Source organism: Cygnus atratus, chromosome 6 (genome assembly GCF_013377495.2).
Source record: "Cygnus atratus isolate AKBS03 ecotype Queensland, Australia chromosome 6, CAtr_DNAZoo_HiC_assembly, whole genome shotgun sequence".
NCBI classification, from domain to species: Eukaryota; Metazoa; Chordata; class Aves; order Anseriformes; family Anatidae; genus Cygnus; species Cygnus atratus.
In genome coordinates, this window is record NC_066367.1 from 6824499 (window position 1) to 6842970 (window position 18472).

Consider the following 18472-nt stretch of genomic DNA (forward strand, 5'->3'; position numbering starts at 1 on the left):
CACTTGCTCTCGTTAAACTTCATGCGGTTGGTGATCACCCAGCTCTCCAATCTGTCCAGATCTCTCTGCAAGGCCTTTCCACCCTTATCCGAGTCCACAACTCCTCCAAGTTTGGTGTCATCGGCAGATTTGCTCAAAACACCTTCTAGTCCTACATCCAAATCATTTATAAAAACACTGAAGAGGACTGGCCCTAAAATGGAGCCTTGAGGGACTCCACTAGTGACCATCCGCCAGCCAGATGTGGCCCCATTTACCACAACCCTTTGAGCCCTGCCCGTCAGCCAATTGCTCACCCATCGTATGATGTTTTTGTTTAGCTGTATGCTGGACATTTTGTCCAATAGGATCCTATGGGAAACCGTGTCAAGAGCTTTGCTGAAGTCCAAAAAGATCACATCAGCTGGTTTCCCTTGATCGACTAGATGGGTGATCTTATCATAAAAGGAAATCAAGTTAGTCAAACAGGACCTACCCCTCATGAACCCATGTTGGCTGGGACCAGTGACTGCATTGTCCCCCAGGTGCGCCTCAATAACTTCAAGGATCATCCTCTCCATAATTTTACCGGGCACTGACGTGAGACTGACAGGCCTGTAATTGCTAGGGTCTTCTTTCTTGCCCTTGAAAATGGGCACATTTCCCAGCTTCCAGTCTACTGGGACCTCTCCAGATTCCCAATACCATTGAAAAATAATTGAGAGGTCCCGCGATGATGTCAGCCAGCTCTCTGAGCACCCTGGGATGAATCCCATCTGGACCCATGGACTTGTATGGATCCAGGTGGAGCAGCAAATCCTGGAGGAACAAAATAGGTGGTGTTGATCAGCTCCTCTCCTGTTCCAGGAAGGAATGACCTCAGTGAGCCTTTTTCTTTAAGTGCCTGATATTAAGTGGGGTAATTGAAAGACCGTCAGAGATGTGGCCTTGACTTCCAGGAGCATCTCTCCTTAAACTTGCTATCTTTTTTTTAATAAAAACAATGGAATTTCACAAAAATCCTTGAAAACAATAATAAGGGTGGGCTTGTGTTGGTGTTCCATTTTGTTCTGTTAGCTAGCTGTGGTGGCGTGTTATCTGCTGATATCCCGTGATATGTAAGCAGAGCTAATCTAACAGAAACACTTCCAGCAAACCTGAGTTGGTTGTACATTAGTGTTACTCAAACCTGGCCGATTGCTGGTTGGAAGCACGAGTAGATCTACTTCGGCAGACAAGGTGGTGAGTGCCAGTGCTTCTCTCAGCTACATCCACATGGGGAAAAAAGCGTGGACTAAGTGCTTTTAGCACTGCCCGCCGCTCTGAGGGTTTACGGCTTGCTTCCCTTCCCTCCCTCTGGAGGCACACAGGTATCTCCCCTCCCAACAGCCTTCTGCTCCTGGAGGGCTGCTGCCTTCCTGGACGGGAGGGACACGAGGACACAGCTCACCCTACAGCAACAGACGAGCGGCAGGAAAATCCCTTTTCCTTTGCGGTAGGGGGGGACGCTGTGCTGAGCCGGCCGGCCCCCGGCCGCAGGTTGGCGCCGCTCGGAAACTTGCCCGAGGAGGAGGCAGGAGGCGGCAGCCGCGGCCCGGAGCTGGGGGAAGCCGGGTCCCGGGGCGGTCCCGGCCCTTGCCCCCCGCCCCTGCCCCCGCCCGGCGGCTGGCGGTGCCGGAGCTGTCCGCAGAGGGAGGTGCTGAAGGCAGGGAGGAAGCGGAGGGACGCGGACATCTTCGCTCCCCCAATTTCCTCCCTGCCTCCTGCAGCCATTTTGCACCAGCACAGCCGAAGGAGGTGTAGGAGGAGAGTGGGGGGGCTGGGGAGGATGAAGGGAAGGGGGTAAAGAGTTGCGGAGAGCAAAGAGGCGGCCGTGGGAGATCCCCACCGGTATGTCTGCTGAGACTGCCTCGCAGCAGCAGCTGTCATCAGCATCATGGTGAAAAGGAAAAGCTCCGAGGGCCAGGAGCAGGAGAGCGGCCGTGGCATCCCTCTGCCCATCCAGACCTTCCTATGGAGGCAAACCAGGTGAGAGCAGCAAGCCCTGGGTGCTGAGGATACAGCTGCAACAGGGTGGGGGAGAATGGGGGGGGGGGGGGGGGGGGGCAGGCCAGCTGCTGCCCAGTGATGGGGAGGCAGCGGTTATCACAGCCACAACGCGAAGGTGAGAAACAAGCTGTTCTTTTTGCACTCTGTGTAGAGCAATCTGTGTGGGAACAGGGGAAGGATTTGAGGCAGTTTAATCCAGTGGCAGTCGCAGGCAGCTTCTTGATTTGACTTTAAAACATCCGCGTGTGTGTGTCTGTGCGCCTCACCCCTCCTTGCTGCTCCCCATCTCCCTCCTTTAAGAGGACTTGTGGAGCTCAGGTACTAGGAGCAGAGTCCCTTGGTGCTGCATTGGACTTGCCGCTCTGCCCGCATCTTTATTTGCAGCCGTTCTGGAAGTGTAATCTATGCTTTGAGAGGTCAGCATGCAAACATACGTCAAAGTCTCACCCTATTTCATTGGATTGGAGAGTAATGATGTGTGAGGGGCAGGCTGAGTGTATGGTTGGGGCTTTATGTTCCTTGTGAATCCTGGCTGTCTCCTGACTTGCAAGAATTTTAAACTGAAAACACCAAGGAGGATGTGGGGGGAGGGTGGAAGGTTTGAAGGTTGTAGCTCTAATTAAAAGCCTCAGTTACAAAATCCCTTTATCACACAGTTTCCACATCCTCCAAGAAATAATATATAATAGGGTGACCCGATTAATGTGTTCCCCCCACCCTTTTTTGCCCTTGGTGTAACAGATTCCACTCTGGAGGGGAATGACAGCAGAGGGTGGTTGTTTTCTAGCTACAGAGAACAGGCCTGCATTTCGTCAGAAGCCTTCCGCATCAGCAGTAATGGAGGGAAATAATTAATACAAAACTGGCACATGGATCCCTAGCTTAAAATACAGGCAGGGCAAAGTTCGGTAATATTTAACACTTGTTAAACAGAACATTGTGAAAACCTTTCAGTGTGGTAAAGTGGCTGAAAAATTGTTTAATGGAAGATTTAATCTGCCCTCAAGACATGTTCTGTTCCCCACAGCTAAACTGCCATTTGGCATTTTAGTGTGGATAGTGTCTTCTAGAAAAGGTAGTGGCACTTTGGCAGATGTCATCAACAGGTATCTGGGCATTCTTCTGCCTTCCTTTATGCTGAGTTTCTCAGCCTTTTGCCAACCTTTTGACATGAGAAAATCCTAAAAATAACTAAGCAGAGTTCAAACTTGAAGTATTGTCTTTCTAATGCTTTTTTTTTTTTTTTCCCCTCCTTCAGTGCATTTCTCAGACCTAAACTGGGGAAACAATATGAAGCTTCCTGTGTGGTATGTACCCATTTCTCTTTTTCAACTCTTATTAGTAACTAACATTTTATGCAATTTGATCTGACCCTGGTGCAGCCAGGCAAGCTTCTCAGCTCATAGCAGCAGTGGATTTAGTCCATTCAGCTTCATTTTGTACTTTTATCACGTGAAGGATTTGAAACCTTTTCCCATCTAGAGAATTTAGATATTGTGCACATCTCTAGGCACAACAAAAATTTATTGCTTTTGGTATTAGTAGTTGGACTGACACAGTAAAGAGTGGTGCAGACAGACTGAGCTGAGACAACCTGGGTCTAAACTTGCAGTTCATCACGCGTGCATGTGCTCAGATGAGATTGATGTCATTTTGGTTTGTGATTATTGGATCTTTTTCAGGGTGACAACATTGAAACTCTAAACATTGTTAACAACAGGCTTTAACCAATACTTTCTACCATTGTGCAAAATAAAAATGCCTCCTCCATTGGAAAAGAGGGGACCGTCTTTTAGCAGCATAATTAAAGGGACTATTATGCAGATGCTGGTAACTGTTATTTGTAAATGTATTTAGTATTAAACCTCAACCTAGTGTGTAGAGGGAGAAAGGGAAGACAAGCAGCAAGTTCAGATAGGATGGTTATCTAGGGAACCGCACAATCCTTGAACTGTTGCTGATCTTTGGATGACTTAAAGTACATTAAGCAGTTGCAGCCAAACCTGACAGACTGGAAAAATGTGGTCTGGACATGTATCTTAATAGTTTAAAGTACTTAGGTCTCGCTGCAGCAATTTTCTGACTTCCTTCTCACAAGATATTAAGCTGGAGAAGTCCTAGCTACTGCTGACTAATTTTCTTCTAAGAAATCCATAAATTTTTCAGGGTTGTTCCTAGATACCAAATACTGGCAGAGGACTGTTGTCTTAAGTGTGTTGGTGGGTGAAATGCATGGCAATTCTGGTACGTGGAGCTCAAAGCATCATCTCCGGTTTATACCATTGACAGCTCAGAGGATATAGCATGGAGTTTGTTGCCTCACGTCGTGCAGGAGTCTCAGGAGTGTGCAGGAGCCATGGCTTGATGCACCTCTAATCTGAGGCTGTGGACCCACCTGTGAGCTTGTGTCATCTGTTGTTGTTGGGTAGAGGCACAGAGCTTCCTTCTGCATTGGTGTGCCTTAGGCATATGGCAGCTGTGTCCTTCTACCTGTGTATGTGACTTCCTGGTGGTTCATGCTATGCTATTGAGAGCAGCCCTTCTCTGTCTCACAGATTGATTCTAAAGCCTGTTTCTTTCATGAGCACGTACCAGAATTTACTAAGTGTAAAAAGCTGCAGAACAGCATAAATCAAACGTTTCAGTCAAAGGAAGAGGAGCTCTGGAAAAAGGCTCAGGAAGGAAGGGGCCTTTGGGCTCGGGGATGGTCCTCAAGTGGTCAGGGGTGCAGATGGTACCACGGCAATCAAGCCATGCCTGCCTTAAAGACCAGGGGGCTTGCTTCCTTCCTTCAGCTGATGCCTTGGAGTACCCAGCCTGGATTGTGCTACAGAACTGTACAGTTACATACTGAACATGCTGTAGTCCTGGCAAAATGCCTTGGTGCTGAAGAGTCACAGCTTGGGCGTGGATGAGCTTGGCATTTTTTTTAAACCAATTGCACCTCTGTGACCCAAGGTCCGTGGTGCCATGCTTTATAAGAAACCCCAACACCCCAAAGGGTAGGGGAGCTCAGTGTCTCAGGAGATGGGGAGAATAAAGAAATGTGTTCACCGTGAATGCACAGAGACTGCATCAGTGCCTGGAAAAGAGATCTGGGATTACCAAAGGCATTTTACAATTACGTATGGCTCTTGCAGATATAAATATGGGGTTTTCATGCAACTTTAACTAGCTTCCATGAAGGTGCAGCCTGCTTCAGCTGTTTAGATAAAGGAGAGCTTGATTATTCTCCACTTCTTAACATAATCATGAAATAATGAGCAAAAGCTTCCAAAGGTGAGGTTTCATTTTGAGGAAATGATGGGATGCAACCTGAGCTGTTGTATCTGCCACCTTCTTTTGCCCTTTGCTTTCCTATCCCTAGCAATCCCCAGGAATGCCTGCCCATATCAGCACCTTCCACATTATCTAGTAGGTCAGCAGGGTGCTGGGTAAGTGGGTGAGACAGGTTTCCAGAGCTTGGCAGGTAGTTGGCTTATCTTCTGAAACATCAGGCTGTTTATCTAGCGCTGCTGTATTGACGAGCCTGCTTAAGAATACCGTGCACGCGTTATACGATCCGTCCTTTTTAAATTCTCTTGCCAGAATAGTTCTAGGCATGCTACAGGCCGTTAACTGTCTGACACGACTGCACAGTGCTGTGTATTATTATTCTTGGCTCTAAACTTGCTGCACTAGGATTTGCTGCATGTTGTGCATTGAGGAAGCAGATGCTGGAGGCCTAGATTCAGTCAGTACAGCATCTATTTTGTACGAGCAGATCGTTTTGGTTATTTGAGCTTTGATGTACACTTTATAATTTTTAATACTTGAGTAAAATGTAGCCCTTTCATAGCCCTTTCATTGTTTCCTTACCCAAACAACCTCACTGACTTTAGTTGGTCTATGAATATGGGCATAAAGATAAATACCCCCCATTGTCTTAAACTGTCTAAATGAACCCGTGTCTGAGTATAGATTTAATGTTCTTCCTTCTCCCTCTTCTGAAGCTCTTCTGCCCTGACTCAGTCAAATTTCTAATGTGCCTGAATAAAAGCTGTAAATGACCTCAGTGGAATGTATGTGTTATGCAGAGACAATGTGTTTTTCGGGGTGAGGGTAAGGGACTAAGGGATCGATTGCGAATTTTTTTCAGTGGTTTACATTGGCCATGGAAGAACCCAGGTGCTTTCTGGAGGATCCAGCAAATTCAAAGTTAATGTTTTTTGTTTTGCAAATGTGGTTTTGTTGTTGTAAACAATTAAAGGGTAGATATGGAAAAACGTGTAAAAAAAAAAAAAAAAGCCATTGGTAATGGTTGTAGAAGAATGAATCCGTGGACGCAGGAATTTTCTCTGAATAAAGTGTGTGGCATCTGTGCTTCATTGGCAATGGTTGTACTATGAGTATCTTTTTTGTTAATTTTACAATAGCCATGTATTCATAAAAAACAGAACCTGACCCTCTCCTGTGCTCTGTGCTCCTAGATTAATGTTTTCGATCTTTGTAGGTACAATTCTTACTTGGAGGGCCTTCCCTAGACTGACAATTCTGTCTGCCTGCATTTCAAGTTCTCTCCAGTCAGTCTGAAGTGACATTAGCACTGGTTCTCTGCTTCCTACCATGATGGAGTCTGAGCTTTGGGAGAAGAGGGCAGTAAGAGAAATTCTGCACTAGACAGCTCTATACGAAGCAGAAAAGTTCTAGGATAGTAGCTGTGAGAGTGTGAGAGGGTTATTTCATGCAAAATGTGTGCTTCGGGAGGTCAGATCTCAAGGTGTCTGGACTAAGATAATGGATGGGAAAAGGGGCAATAGTTCAGTAACCCTGCTGTCCTAACTTACTGCTTTTTTTTTTTTTTTTTTTTAATTTTTTTCTTCCTCTCCTTGAGTCAGATCCTCTAGGGCTACTTCCCTGGAGGAGTGTTGCAGCTCTTGGGGCACTCCTGAGAGGATGGATCTGGGGGGCTGCCTTACATAGGGTGCTGCAGGTACGGCTCCCCTGGGCTTAGAGCAGGGGAAGCTCATAGGACTTGAGCAAAGTTGTATAGGAACCCATGGCAAAGCCCAGCAGGAGCTGTTCTGTTCTGTACAGCTTCTCTAGGCTTCTTCAGGCAGCTACCTGTTCCTTCTCCAACAGGAAGGTGGCACATGCTGACCCTGATCACATGGTATTCGACGGCCTCTTTGATTCTTGGTTGGAGAGGAGGGTAAAAGGAGAACAGTAGCAGTGGGAAGGCAGCCAGACAAGGCTGACCGCTATTCCCTGTGAAAACAGATGGCATCACCAGGCCAAAAGGAAGAATGCATGTGTAAGTGGCCCAGAGGGAGCCAAATGCACACACACAGCCCTGCTGAAAGCGGCTGCCCTTTCTCCAGCCAAGACATAGCACTGACTTTCCTCTCTGCCACCTTGGCCTTGGCTGATGTCCTTTATCCTCCTTTGACATATGGGGTGTTGCCGTCAGGGACTAGCTTCTGTAAGTAGGTAACTTTGTTTTCTTAGCCAACTAGCAGTCCTGAGACTGCAGCCCCAGACATATCCACGGCATTACAATATCCCTCTTCTGACTGACTTAGAGGGAGCTTGCTTCGGACGTTCTCATTTAACCTTCTCGTTAAAGCATGTAACTCTTCTCAGCTGTAGCAGCACCTGCTAAGTTTTTGGGGGTTGAAAGTTAGGTCTTAATGTCTGTGTATTCTTTAGCACGTCCTGAAAACTAGAATAGAGCCATTCCAGAGCAACAAGGAGGTTCTACAGGAGCAAATGCTAACCTGGAGCCTTGCATCTTGAATGTGTGGTATAGGCAGAAGCTGCTGTGAGCTGGACTTTTATGAAGAACTTGAGGCAAATCCCATGGGAGCACTTGTTCAGAGAGCCACGTATTGCTGTTGGACTGCTTGTGGCTGGCGTTATTAGTGTGGGGAGTGATGCCAACTAGGTCTCACACTGATAGTACGTACACAGTGGTAATTTTGTACCAGCCAGTGCCTGTAGCATACAGGGATGCTCAGTAGTTTCTGTACAGGAGCCTTTGTGCTAGGAATGCTGTATGCTGCCAGAAAAATGTTATCTCAGATGCTTGGGATAACATATGCTGTTCCAGAAGTTAGTATTGCATTGGGCTGCAGACAGATATTTAGCTTTATGCTCAGGCCAGGAAAGAACAGAAGAATCTTGTGGCAAATCATATATGAAAAGCTTCATGTGGCTCAGAAAACTAAAACGTTGAAGAGAATGTAAGCCTAATTTTAAAGATGTAATAGCAGACTCCGTGGCCTCCCCTGGAGCCTCTGAAGTATTCAGAATATAGGCCAGAGCTTCCAGAAGGCAGTTGTTGCAGGACTTTCTCCCTGACACCATTGACATGCGTGCAAATAAGACCTTGAATGGAAGGTCAGAGCACAGCAATGTGTCTTCTATCCCATTTCAGAACAGTGTTGCTGTTTCCAGTGACTTCTGTTTTCCTCGTCCTGCTGTATAAACCGAATAGCTTTGTCACAGTGCTGAACTGTGAAGCCTGGCTCAGTTCTGATTCTTGTGCTTGGCAGGCCATCCAGGGAGCTAATTCAGCTCACTAGCCTGGTAGAAACTAAGAACTTCTGTGCTGAGCTTCATTTTGGCCTGCGGAGAGGCTTGACTTGGCTGTGAGCCCCACAGCTGATGCAACAGCAGAGGTGGGAGTGCATGGCTGAAGCAACAGATGGGGAATGAAGGGTGGCACCCTGATCCCTTTGGGCAAAAATCAAAACAAGTTTTGCAGTGGCCCTTTCAGGCTCTGTGTTGTTTGTGACCACTTGTTTACCCTGCACCTCTTATCTTGCTTCCAGGGACACTGTGCTACTTCATTCCCCCTTTTGTTAGGTAACCCTGGCTGGGATAGTCATTCTGGACCTCTGTTGCCTTTGTCCTAATGCTTTCGTGGGTGCTTCTGTGGTTTAATGACTTTGTAGTTCTAGATTTGGACAGAATACTCAGACCATAAAACGAGCACCAGGCTCCCTGCCTTGAAGGGGCTGGGGTTCCTCTGCTGGTACTGCTTGTGTCCCTGCACAGGCAGGATGAATGGCAGGGGACTGGTTCCCTTTGTAGGGCTAGTGACACCCAACAGATCTCTTACAGGGGGAGTGATTTGGGTCTTCCTTTCTGTGATAGCTGTGTTATCTAGTCCTGGTGCTAAGAATACATGTTACTGACAACCTAATCCATGGCACTTTTTTTTTTTTTTTTTTTTTTTTTTTTACTAATCCCTAGGAAGCCAGCTCTTTTGTCCACATACTATAACTGATGCCTTCCGATTTCTGCTGTTGCTCCATAATGAGAGTTGATTGACTTTTCTGACCAGAACCTGGGGGTCTCTAGTAAGTGGGCAACTTTCCACAGCTACGTTTGCTGGCAGCTCTGACATTTCATGTCAGCATTTTCTCAGGTTTGATTTGTGTGACTACAGGTGTAGTCCTCTGCAAGCATACTCAGTACCAAATACCTCCGCTACGTTGTACTGTCTGTCTGCCCTTCTCTTACTCTTTGCGCTGCTAATGGGGTGTTAGTCTTTGGTTGTAAGTACAGATGTACATTTTTCTGCCTCCACGCTGTCCAGAGCAGAGCCAGCTCTTAGGGGGGTGCTGTCACCCCATGGTGACTATGTGCACTGGCACATCCTGCCTCTCAGCAGAGGGGCTCATGTTCGTCCCCACCACGGGATGTGGCCACAACCTGAGAGGGGAGTGTGTGCAGCCGCTGGGGCATGCAGAAGAGTGCACGTTACCACTGGTTATCATGGCGTGCACTGGGGTGGCTGGTCATTTAGGAGAGCTGGTTTGAGACTGCTGCCCTTTCAGCTTTCCTTTTCTCTAATTAAGTCTGTTCCTATCAATACCACGTTTATACGGGAAAAATTGTTATGACTAGTGTTGAAGGATAAGCTTTACGAATCTGGAGTGAGGGAATTTGAAGCTTCCGTGAGGTCATGAATGCCAACAGTTACTTGAATGCCTGGAGCCTGATGAAATTGGTGGAAACAGCTTGTGAACAAATAGGTAGCCAGGAGGCTAAGCTTGTCTGTGGAAGGACGTACATTACCAGTCATGTATTTCTTAGCTTTAGGAACTTCAGTGAAGGAGTATAACTGCTTTTGTGACCCATAATGAGATCTTCCTATCTGGTCAGAGTAAGAGCGTATTGAAATAGTTAGAGCAACTAGCAATAAAGAACTTCCTTGGGGATTTCGAGGGCAGATAGTCTTATTTTGTGTTGTTTGAGGTGGAAATAATGAACTTGCTGCAGCTATCAGCTCTTTTAAGTGTTCATAAACCACGGCATCATGGCTCGCTGAAAAAAATTGTATACTGAGTATTTTTTGTGGCAGGGTGTGAAAACATTTCCTAAGGCACGTATACCTTTAATGGGTCGCCCTTTATGTTGCACTAAACTGAAAGAGCATGTGTGTGTGTGAAAGAGAAGTATACCCAGCTCTCAGCTTCACACATACAGGCTTCGTTAGCTCCTGGGGCTTCCAACAGGATTACTGGCATGCCAGGTTAATACCCAGCACAACTGTAAATCTGGCTTGATGCCAGGACTTACTTATATATGTGTGATATTTACTTTAACTCTTTTTTATTGTTATGTTATATTGAGTTTTGTATCATACATTTTATTATTGTATTATATTGAGTGGCCCATTCGTTTCCTAATTGAGTGTGTCCATGTGTCCGAGCTTTAGCTACCGTCCATATCTTACAGGAAGAATATTCTAAGGTATGATTTAGTTGTATACTGAAAACTTACAGATTACAGTTTTTTAAAACAGAATGTTTTATGTCCTAGAATGTCTGTTCAGAAATAGATGTACAGTCTTTTTTTCCTCTTTTCTTACAGTCTTTTGAACGAGTTTTAGTAGAGAACAAGCTGCATGGCCTTTCTCCAGCTCTCTCTGAAGCCATCCAGAGCATTTCTCGCTGGGAACTTGTCCAGGCTGCGCTCCCACATGTGCTGCACTGCACTGCCACATTGCTCTCCAACCGAAACAAGCTAGGTTAGTGCTCATGAATTTGTTTTTCCATTACTGAAGTTATCAGTCTGAACATAAGACTGATGCTCAGCATGCCACAAAACATGCTTTAAACCCTAGAATTGGGATTCTAACGAGGAATCCTAGTATATTCTGTGGGTTACACATTTCATGTTCTGTTCTCATTTATGGCAGGGTTACCTGGGAGGGTTTCCTCAGTGAAGTCAGTGGTGTGCTGGCTTTAGAAATCATGAGCTGAAGAGTCAAAATAGTTCAATGACATTTTGATAGTTAATTTCCAGATCCACTAAAACTAGCTTTAGCAGAAGCCTCACAGTACTTACTTGCATTTTGTCTTATTTGATGGAGTCAAACAGATGAGGCTTTCAAGCTGCCATCTTTTAGGACCGCACTGTGTCCATGCATTCAGTGGCCCTGCCACTGACTTTTCAGGGACCAAATTGCAAATGCTGTGAAATAAGTGGAGGCTCGTAAATTGGGAGTTCTCAAATAGAACAGAATGTTGAGACTGTTAACGCAGAACTTTAATTTTCAAGCTCCCATTAGGAGGGAGGTTGGACGCCCAGTTTCCTGTATGGCTCTGAAATTTTTGACAGTACCATTAATGGAAAGCCTGTGAGATACTGTGATGCGTTTTTCTCATCCAGGACATCAGGATAAACTTGGTGTAGCTGAAACAAAGCTGCTTCACACTCTTCACTGGATGCTGCTGGAGGCCCCTCAGGACTGCAGCAATGACCGATTTGGAGGAGACAGAGGTTCTAGCTGGGGAGGGAGCGGTAGTGCCTTTATCCACCAGGCTGAAAACCAGGGATCACCAGGACATCCCCGGCCCAGTGCCATGAATGATGAGGAGGAGAATAACAGAAGGAAGTTCTTCCAGAACTCCATGGCCACAGTGGAGCTCTTTGTGTTCCTCTTTGCTCCTCTTGTTCACAGGATTAAAGTAAGTAGAACATCAGTGGGGTACTTGTGTAGAGATGCCTCTGAGCAGGGAAACAGTGATTCAGCCTTTCCAGTGACGTGAACAATCACTGTAACATCAGGCAGGTACAAAGGAACATAAATCTGAAGTGAGGCATTTTCAGGCGCTAGGAATATCAAAGATCTGTGGCCCATATGGAATATTTGGGAGCCTGGAACCTGCTGAAAGGATTGCAAGCTTTAGCTTGCTCCAGTGTCTCTCACTCATTGCTCATAAGGACCGTGCTAGCTTTTCAGGAATTCCACCATGGGGCTGCTGCTGAGGCTTGTTGTTGTCATTACTAATCATCTTGATGCTGATTACCAAGATTGCTTTATAGTGGTATAAGCATGAAGTGGCAGAGGCAATTAAGCATTCCTTTGTTCTGAACTTGGAAGCGGTCTGCAGGCTCCCAGAGTCTGCCAGAGTCCTTCGGTTGGTTTTATGCTGAGTGCATCAGCTTTGCAGAGCTGTGTAATGAGGAGTCATTTTCTGCACGCTCTGACTCCTCCCTCTTGTCTTTATGCTCTGTAGAGAGCTGCTATTTAGACTTTACACTTCCAGGTAGGCTTCAAATGAGAAACTGGGTCTGGAGAGCAGGTGGTCAGAAAAGGTCTGTAAAGTCATGAAGGACTGGAGTCTGTTGTGTGTTCTAACACCGCCTTGTGCGCTACAGCAGTTGAAGAAGATAAGGAAGTAGAGGAGAGAAAGGATAATCATTCTGTTAAGGCAGGTGAAAGTGGGTCTGGAGAGCAAACTTCCTTCCCTACTTCTGTTACCAAGTGTCTGTACAGCACAATTTATGTAACCCAAGTTCTTCTTAGTCATTTACTAGTTCTCCATTTTCTCTGTGAGCTATGGAGACATGGAAGAAAGAAACACTGAGTTCTTCCCAGTGCTACATGCACCACTGTGGACTATCATTTGAAAAAATGAAATGAAGCTGGAGGTAGACACTGGCTGTTTGAGACAGTGTTTCCAAATTTTCTGTAATCATCTTTCTCAGATTTATTTCCCATTTACGAGATGGGATTAATAACAGTATCTCAGGTTCACCTTGAAAAAAATGTAGGAAATATCCATGAATCTCTGAGATATTGTAGTGATGAACACTTGAAAAGCCCATGAAAACATGCATTTCTGTCATCAAAGCAAAGCTCAAAAAGGATAAGGTAAATGAGGCATATAACTGGCTTTCTAAGTCAGCATTGCCACCCCTGTGTTTCATGGAGGTAGGGGTGTCGGGGGAAGAATACGACCTACTAACTGAAATAGTGGATGTGTCAAGGAAGATGATACTTGTTTACAAAGGAAGGCCTAAGTGATGGAATTTTAATGACTTCCAGGAGGATTTACATATTTTGCAATGTATTCTTAAACGAGACTTTGTGGGCATGGGGTGGTATGCATGTAATCCTGTAATTTAACAACTTAAGTGTTTACATTTCCAAAAGCTGGCAGTGCAAAGTAAAAATGCAACACGTTATTGCTCCCACTTTCTGATTACAGACAGTGAGGCAGATGAGGCTGTGTCAACAGAAGACAGTGGTACACCTGCAAGGATGCTACTGAGATTGCTATTACCAGTGTTTCTGGGGCTTGAGGGGGATAGTGGGACTATGCTAACACTAGTGACTCCTCATGTAGGTCTGACCTTCGGTTGGGTACAGGCATACCTGCACCTTGATCTTGCCAAGATTTACTTGTGTGCTGATTTACACAATTTCAGCTACTTGCACATGTAAAAATCAATGATGGTGCAAGTGCTAGCAGTGCCGATGTCTCTCCATAGACATATCTCAAGTAGTAACAGTGTTACTATTAATAAGAACATTATTTTATATTAATATTTCATACTGATTTGATGCATTTCATGTTGTCTCAATTTCTAACCAATATATTAATATTTAATATTATTCTTCTGGGGCATAAGATCAAGTCTCAGAAGTGTAAATGCTAAGGTTAAGATGAAATTGAATACTAAATATGAAGTTGTTATTTATAGTCAGAAGGGTCACCAAGGCTCTTGACATAGGAATGGCCTTTCCTCTTATATCTTAAGGTCCTGAAAAAACAGATTTCATTAGTGTGGAAGTTTCATTTTGGAAGAAGCCAAATTTTTGTATATTTTTGTATTGAGGTTTCCCTGTTGTTTTTTCATAGCTGTACTTGGAATGTATTGATGTCTGCTGAGTGGTGTCAGTGGCCACTGAGTTAGCATATACTGGCCGCAGAATGGCATGTAGTGTCGCTTATTTCTTGTAAGATCTGTCCATCAGGGAATGGACAGTCCTTTTGGTCTGGAAACAGTGCTCTTTCATGTGATACAATCTCTGTCTTTCTAGGAGTCTGACCTGACATTTCGGTTGGCTAGTGGCCTTGTTATTTGGCAGCCTATGTGGGAACACAGGCAGCCTGAAGTTTCTGCCTTCAACGCCCTTGTTAAACCAATCAGGAACATCGTTACAGGTCTGTGACTTTGTTGTGCAGGTGGGAAACCTTTCCTTTTCTTGGCTGCTGCTGCCTTATGTTCTGTAGCCATCATACTTGAGCAGTATGTTAATACTGCAGGAACTAGTTAAGCCTTTGAGAGTAGTTTCAGGCTGTTTCTCTTCAGAAACAAGTAGTATTTGCATAATATTTAAATAGGAGATGAGAGAAATCACAAATAGGAAATGAGAAACTTCAGTGGAGTTACTGTTTTCTGTCAGCCTCATATCTCTGTTTCACAATATCTTCCTTAGTTGCTAAGAAGGGTAAAGGCAGTATCTAGCAGCAGTCCAATGCTGGGGAAGATTTTTCCAGACTGGTACTGGACATATTAACAGTGAAGAGCACACAGGCATCAGTGTAGGTTCTCTTCCTATCTAAAATACAAATTTCACCATGCTGTGTAATTAAATGAAGTAGTTTCAAGAGGCTTGCTCCAAGGCAGACTGATTGCCAATTCACTTTTATATACTGTTAAGGGGTTACTCCTCATTTGTTCCTCAGCCATAATGAGACTGGAGTGGGGTCCTTAGGCTTCTAAACCTTTGTGTCAGACTTAGTTCTAAAAATCCTTTTTTACTATTGCATTTTTAGATAATAGTTTTGCATAATTCCTATAAACTAGTCAATTGTAAGTGTGCTGGTTATATCAGTGTGGCATTGCTTGCTCGTTCTTAAAAGCACAGAACTGTAATTTTCATAGAAGTGAAAATGTAGTTAGCTAAATCTGATTTTTCAAATGTAGCAAGTTACTTTGGATATTGTATTTCATTCTGAAGGTTTTACAGGCCTCTGGGACAGTCCAGGATTGGAAAGGTAGAAATCTTTCAACTGATTTGAAATAGTCTGTGACATCTAGCTCTCCCTTTACCAGGCTTCAACTTTGGAATTGGAAAATAGGATTTCAGCCCTGGAAATAACAGAAGCAACTAGTCCTAAATTTTCTTTGACCCTTAGGATTTTTTCTTTAATGTTTTGGGGTATGGTCAGAAAAACCCTAAAGTTACTCCCTTCAAGAGTAAAGTCTAATAGGAAAATATTCTGTTATGTTTTGAAAATGTTTCAAGAGAATGGAAATAGTAATTGGAAGGACATTCTATATGTCAAGGGAGCTTCTGATGTTGTAGCATTCTTGTCTCAAATTGTGACAAAGTTAATTTTACTTAAATTCTCCTTCAAATGAGAAATCCAAAAAAAAATCTACTGCAGAAGCTTTGCAGTATTTTACTTGGAGTCAGTCTGATACTAAGTTGCATCTGGATAGCTTGTGATATGACAGGATTTCAAGAACTGTCATCCTAGTCTTTGTGATGCCCTTGTTCTTCTTCAGTACTGCTGATCAGACTTTCTCTGTGACATTTGTGTGCTTTCTGTGATGAAGGCATTTGTCAAATTGGAAATCACAACACATTCAGAGAGATGTAACCTAGAAAAGAAGCTGAATATACATGGAAATAGGAGGGGGAAAGAGACACAAAATAAAATGCACTAGTATGCACAGGAAAACAGTATAATGTCATATGGACTTAGGATAAAATGTAAATTCAATTTTTGTTTTTAAAGAAACGGTGATTTTCAGTAGACAATGCTGTTGACAGAACAATTTAAAAATGTGCAAAAGTTAAATGTTTTTTTTTAATGGTTAATGCCTAGGAAGTTTGCAGCAGAGAGATGCTGCTTTGTTTTGTTTTTTGTTTTTTTTTTGCTTTATCCTTTCAGTTGGTGCAGTTTACATATTAGAGGTGGTTTCTGAAATGATGTTTCATTTTCTTTTGCCAGCTAAAAGAAGTTCTCCTACCAACAATCAGAGCGTGACTTGCGAATCCCCTAATCTGGACAGTAGTCATACAGAGGTGAGTTCCATGCGAAGCTCTAGATGGCTTGAGTGAGGAGCTGAGGGAGGAGGGAAATGAATGCAAAAACAGCAGCTGCAGTCATTACCCTAAAGTAGTCCATGTTCAGAAATTACAGTTGCTCACAGTTCTCCTGACAGCTCCCAACCTTGTCTGCAGTGAAACCAAAGGGTATTGAGATAGTTGTCAGGGTCTTCTCGGGCTTATTGTGTCGCACAGGATGGAAGCCTGACGTTACATATTTTCTTGGGTTAGAGCCCTGTCTTAACCCTTTGGCTATACAGTTCCTCATACTGTGAAAGCCCAAGGCTTAACTGCCCATGTTATTATGGTATAAGTAACACTTGTGTCTAAGCATAAACTGCAGTAAGGAAACTAATACAGGACGGATAAATACGTTTGTCTACCTATTTCCATTTATTGAAACTATCCAAAGGGACTGCAGGTGGTCTGTGAGACAACCCAGCCAGATTCCGTACCTCCAAAGCCCACTGTTTCAGCATGTCATCGTGGAAATTCCCTGGATGGAAGCGTGTCCTCCCAAACCTCTCAGGAGAGAGGCACCCCACATCCCAGGTACAAACCCCTTCAGCAGAAAGTTAAGCTGTTGTAACGCAATGGGGGAGGTCACAGAGGTCCTCATGAATCTGCTATTGTTCCTAAACGCCAAGGGTGCTGGATGTTTATCTCAGACTTGTAATTCAACAGATCTGTTTTGGGGGCTGAACAAGGTGGTGACACTTGATATTCAGTGGCAGTCATTGGAGAAATCTCCGGCTGGCTTGTTGTGGCACTTTATTTGGTCTTTTCTAATACACTGGTTTCTGGTTTCTCATAATTAACCTTCAAATAACCTGCAAATTCAGCTCTTCTTAGCTGAATTCAGCAGCTAGTATCTTTTCTGTCTTCCTTCTGATCAAATTTTATTTCCCTTTAGCAAGGATTTTTGTAATTTTCTCTCCACTGCTGTCATTATGCTTTCTCTTCATCCTGCTGCTTAGTCAGCTTGCTTTGGACTCCTGACCAAAAGAAACAGACTGACAAAAAAGCACAGCCACACAAGCATCCTCCCAGCTTGCCCTGCAGAGTTCAGGCCACAGTTTTCCAGCATGGCACTGCTACATTAATTTATTTTAATCTAGGATTGGGCAGGTAAAGATAGAACCAAATTTTCAGTATTGCTGGACACTCAGTAGTGCTATGAAGTAAATGAAGCTGATGAGTATTTTTTGGGGGGGTGGGCTGGGGGTAGTAATGATGAGGAACTGAAACCTAACTATATTTCAAGGTCTCTGTGGTGGATGTAGGAGTCTCACTTCAACTCCTCGTGACAATTTTGGTTCTGGCGCTTATCTGTTTGGGGAAATGTCATACCCAAAACAGCAATGTTTTAAGAAATTGCTTCATTACAGAAACAGAAGAAATGTGGGATGGAGTGGGTTTCTGGATAGAATCTAGGAACAGCTCAGATTTCTCAAAAAGGGATTTGATGCACCTTTTTCCCTGGTGGAAAGGGCAAAGCTGTCCTCTATGGCTCTGATCCTATCAGGAGGTTTCCCATGGGATTTTTTATCAAGCCTCCTGTCAATTCTAGGTGTTTATTTAATTTGTATTAATGTGAGCCAGTAAAACTGAAGTTGGGCACAGAACTGCCTTTCTGTGTAAACACTGCTGCTCAGAGAGGCACAGCCGTACAGAAAAAAAAAAGGGGGGGGGAAAGCAGTCTCTTCTGAGAAGACAGAATCAGGTGATCAATTTGTCAGGCTGGCTCTGGTGGTTGCTATGGAGATGGAGCTGCAGACAGGCACTGAAGAGAGCATCATTATGTCTCCTCGTTCGCAGGACTCATTGATCAGTTAAAACTGTACAGGGAGCTTTGGTTGCCACGCAACAGACAACTGGGGAGCGAATATTGTTTACTCTGCTTACCAACAGCCGCAGTATTCCTTTGTCCTTGGGCCTGGGGTTGGAGGAAGACTTCCTTGCCGCTCTCCCTGCAATCACAGGCAGCCACGAGCTGTGGAAATGAATACCAGGTTTCCTTCTAAATGAAGCACAGAATTTAATTTCTAGTTCTTCAGACACTTAAGAAAATGGCTTATTCCTCTGGTCCTGGCTAAT

At 44.4% G+C, this 18472-nt stretch overlaps 1 protein-coding gene across 2 annotated transcripts in view; it reads left to right on the forward strand.

Moving 5' to 3' along the window:
- Positions 1-1915: 1915 nt before the first annotated feature.
- Positions 1916-18472, forward strand: part of UNC80 (unc-80 homolog, NALCN channel complex subunit) — a 130484-nt gene continuing 113927 nt past the window's right edge. For both annotated transcript variants that reach the window (XM_035565888.2, XM_035565879.2), the window contains exons 1-7: positions 1916-2007; positions 3287-3335; positions 10891-11047; positions 11692-11990; positions 14354-14477; positions 16278-16351; positions 16788-16927. In XM_035565888.2, the coding sequence (XP_035421781.1) occupies positions 1916-2007; positions 3287-3335; positions 10891-11047; positions 11692-11990; positions 14354-14477; positions 16278-16351; positions 16788-16927 (935 nt within the window). The remainder of the gene's footprint in view (positions 2008-3286; positions 3336-10890; positions 11048-11691; positions 11991-14353; positions 14478-16277; positions 16352-16787; positions 16928-18472) is intronic.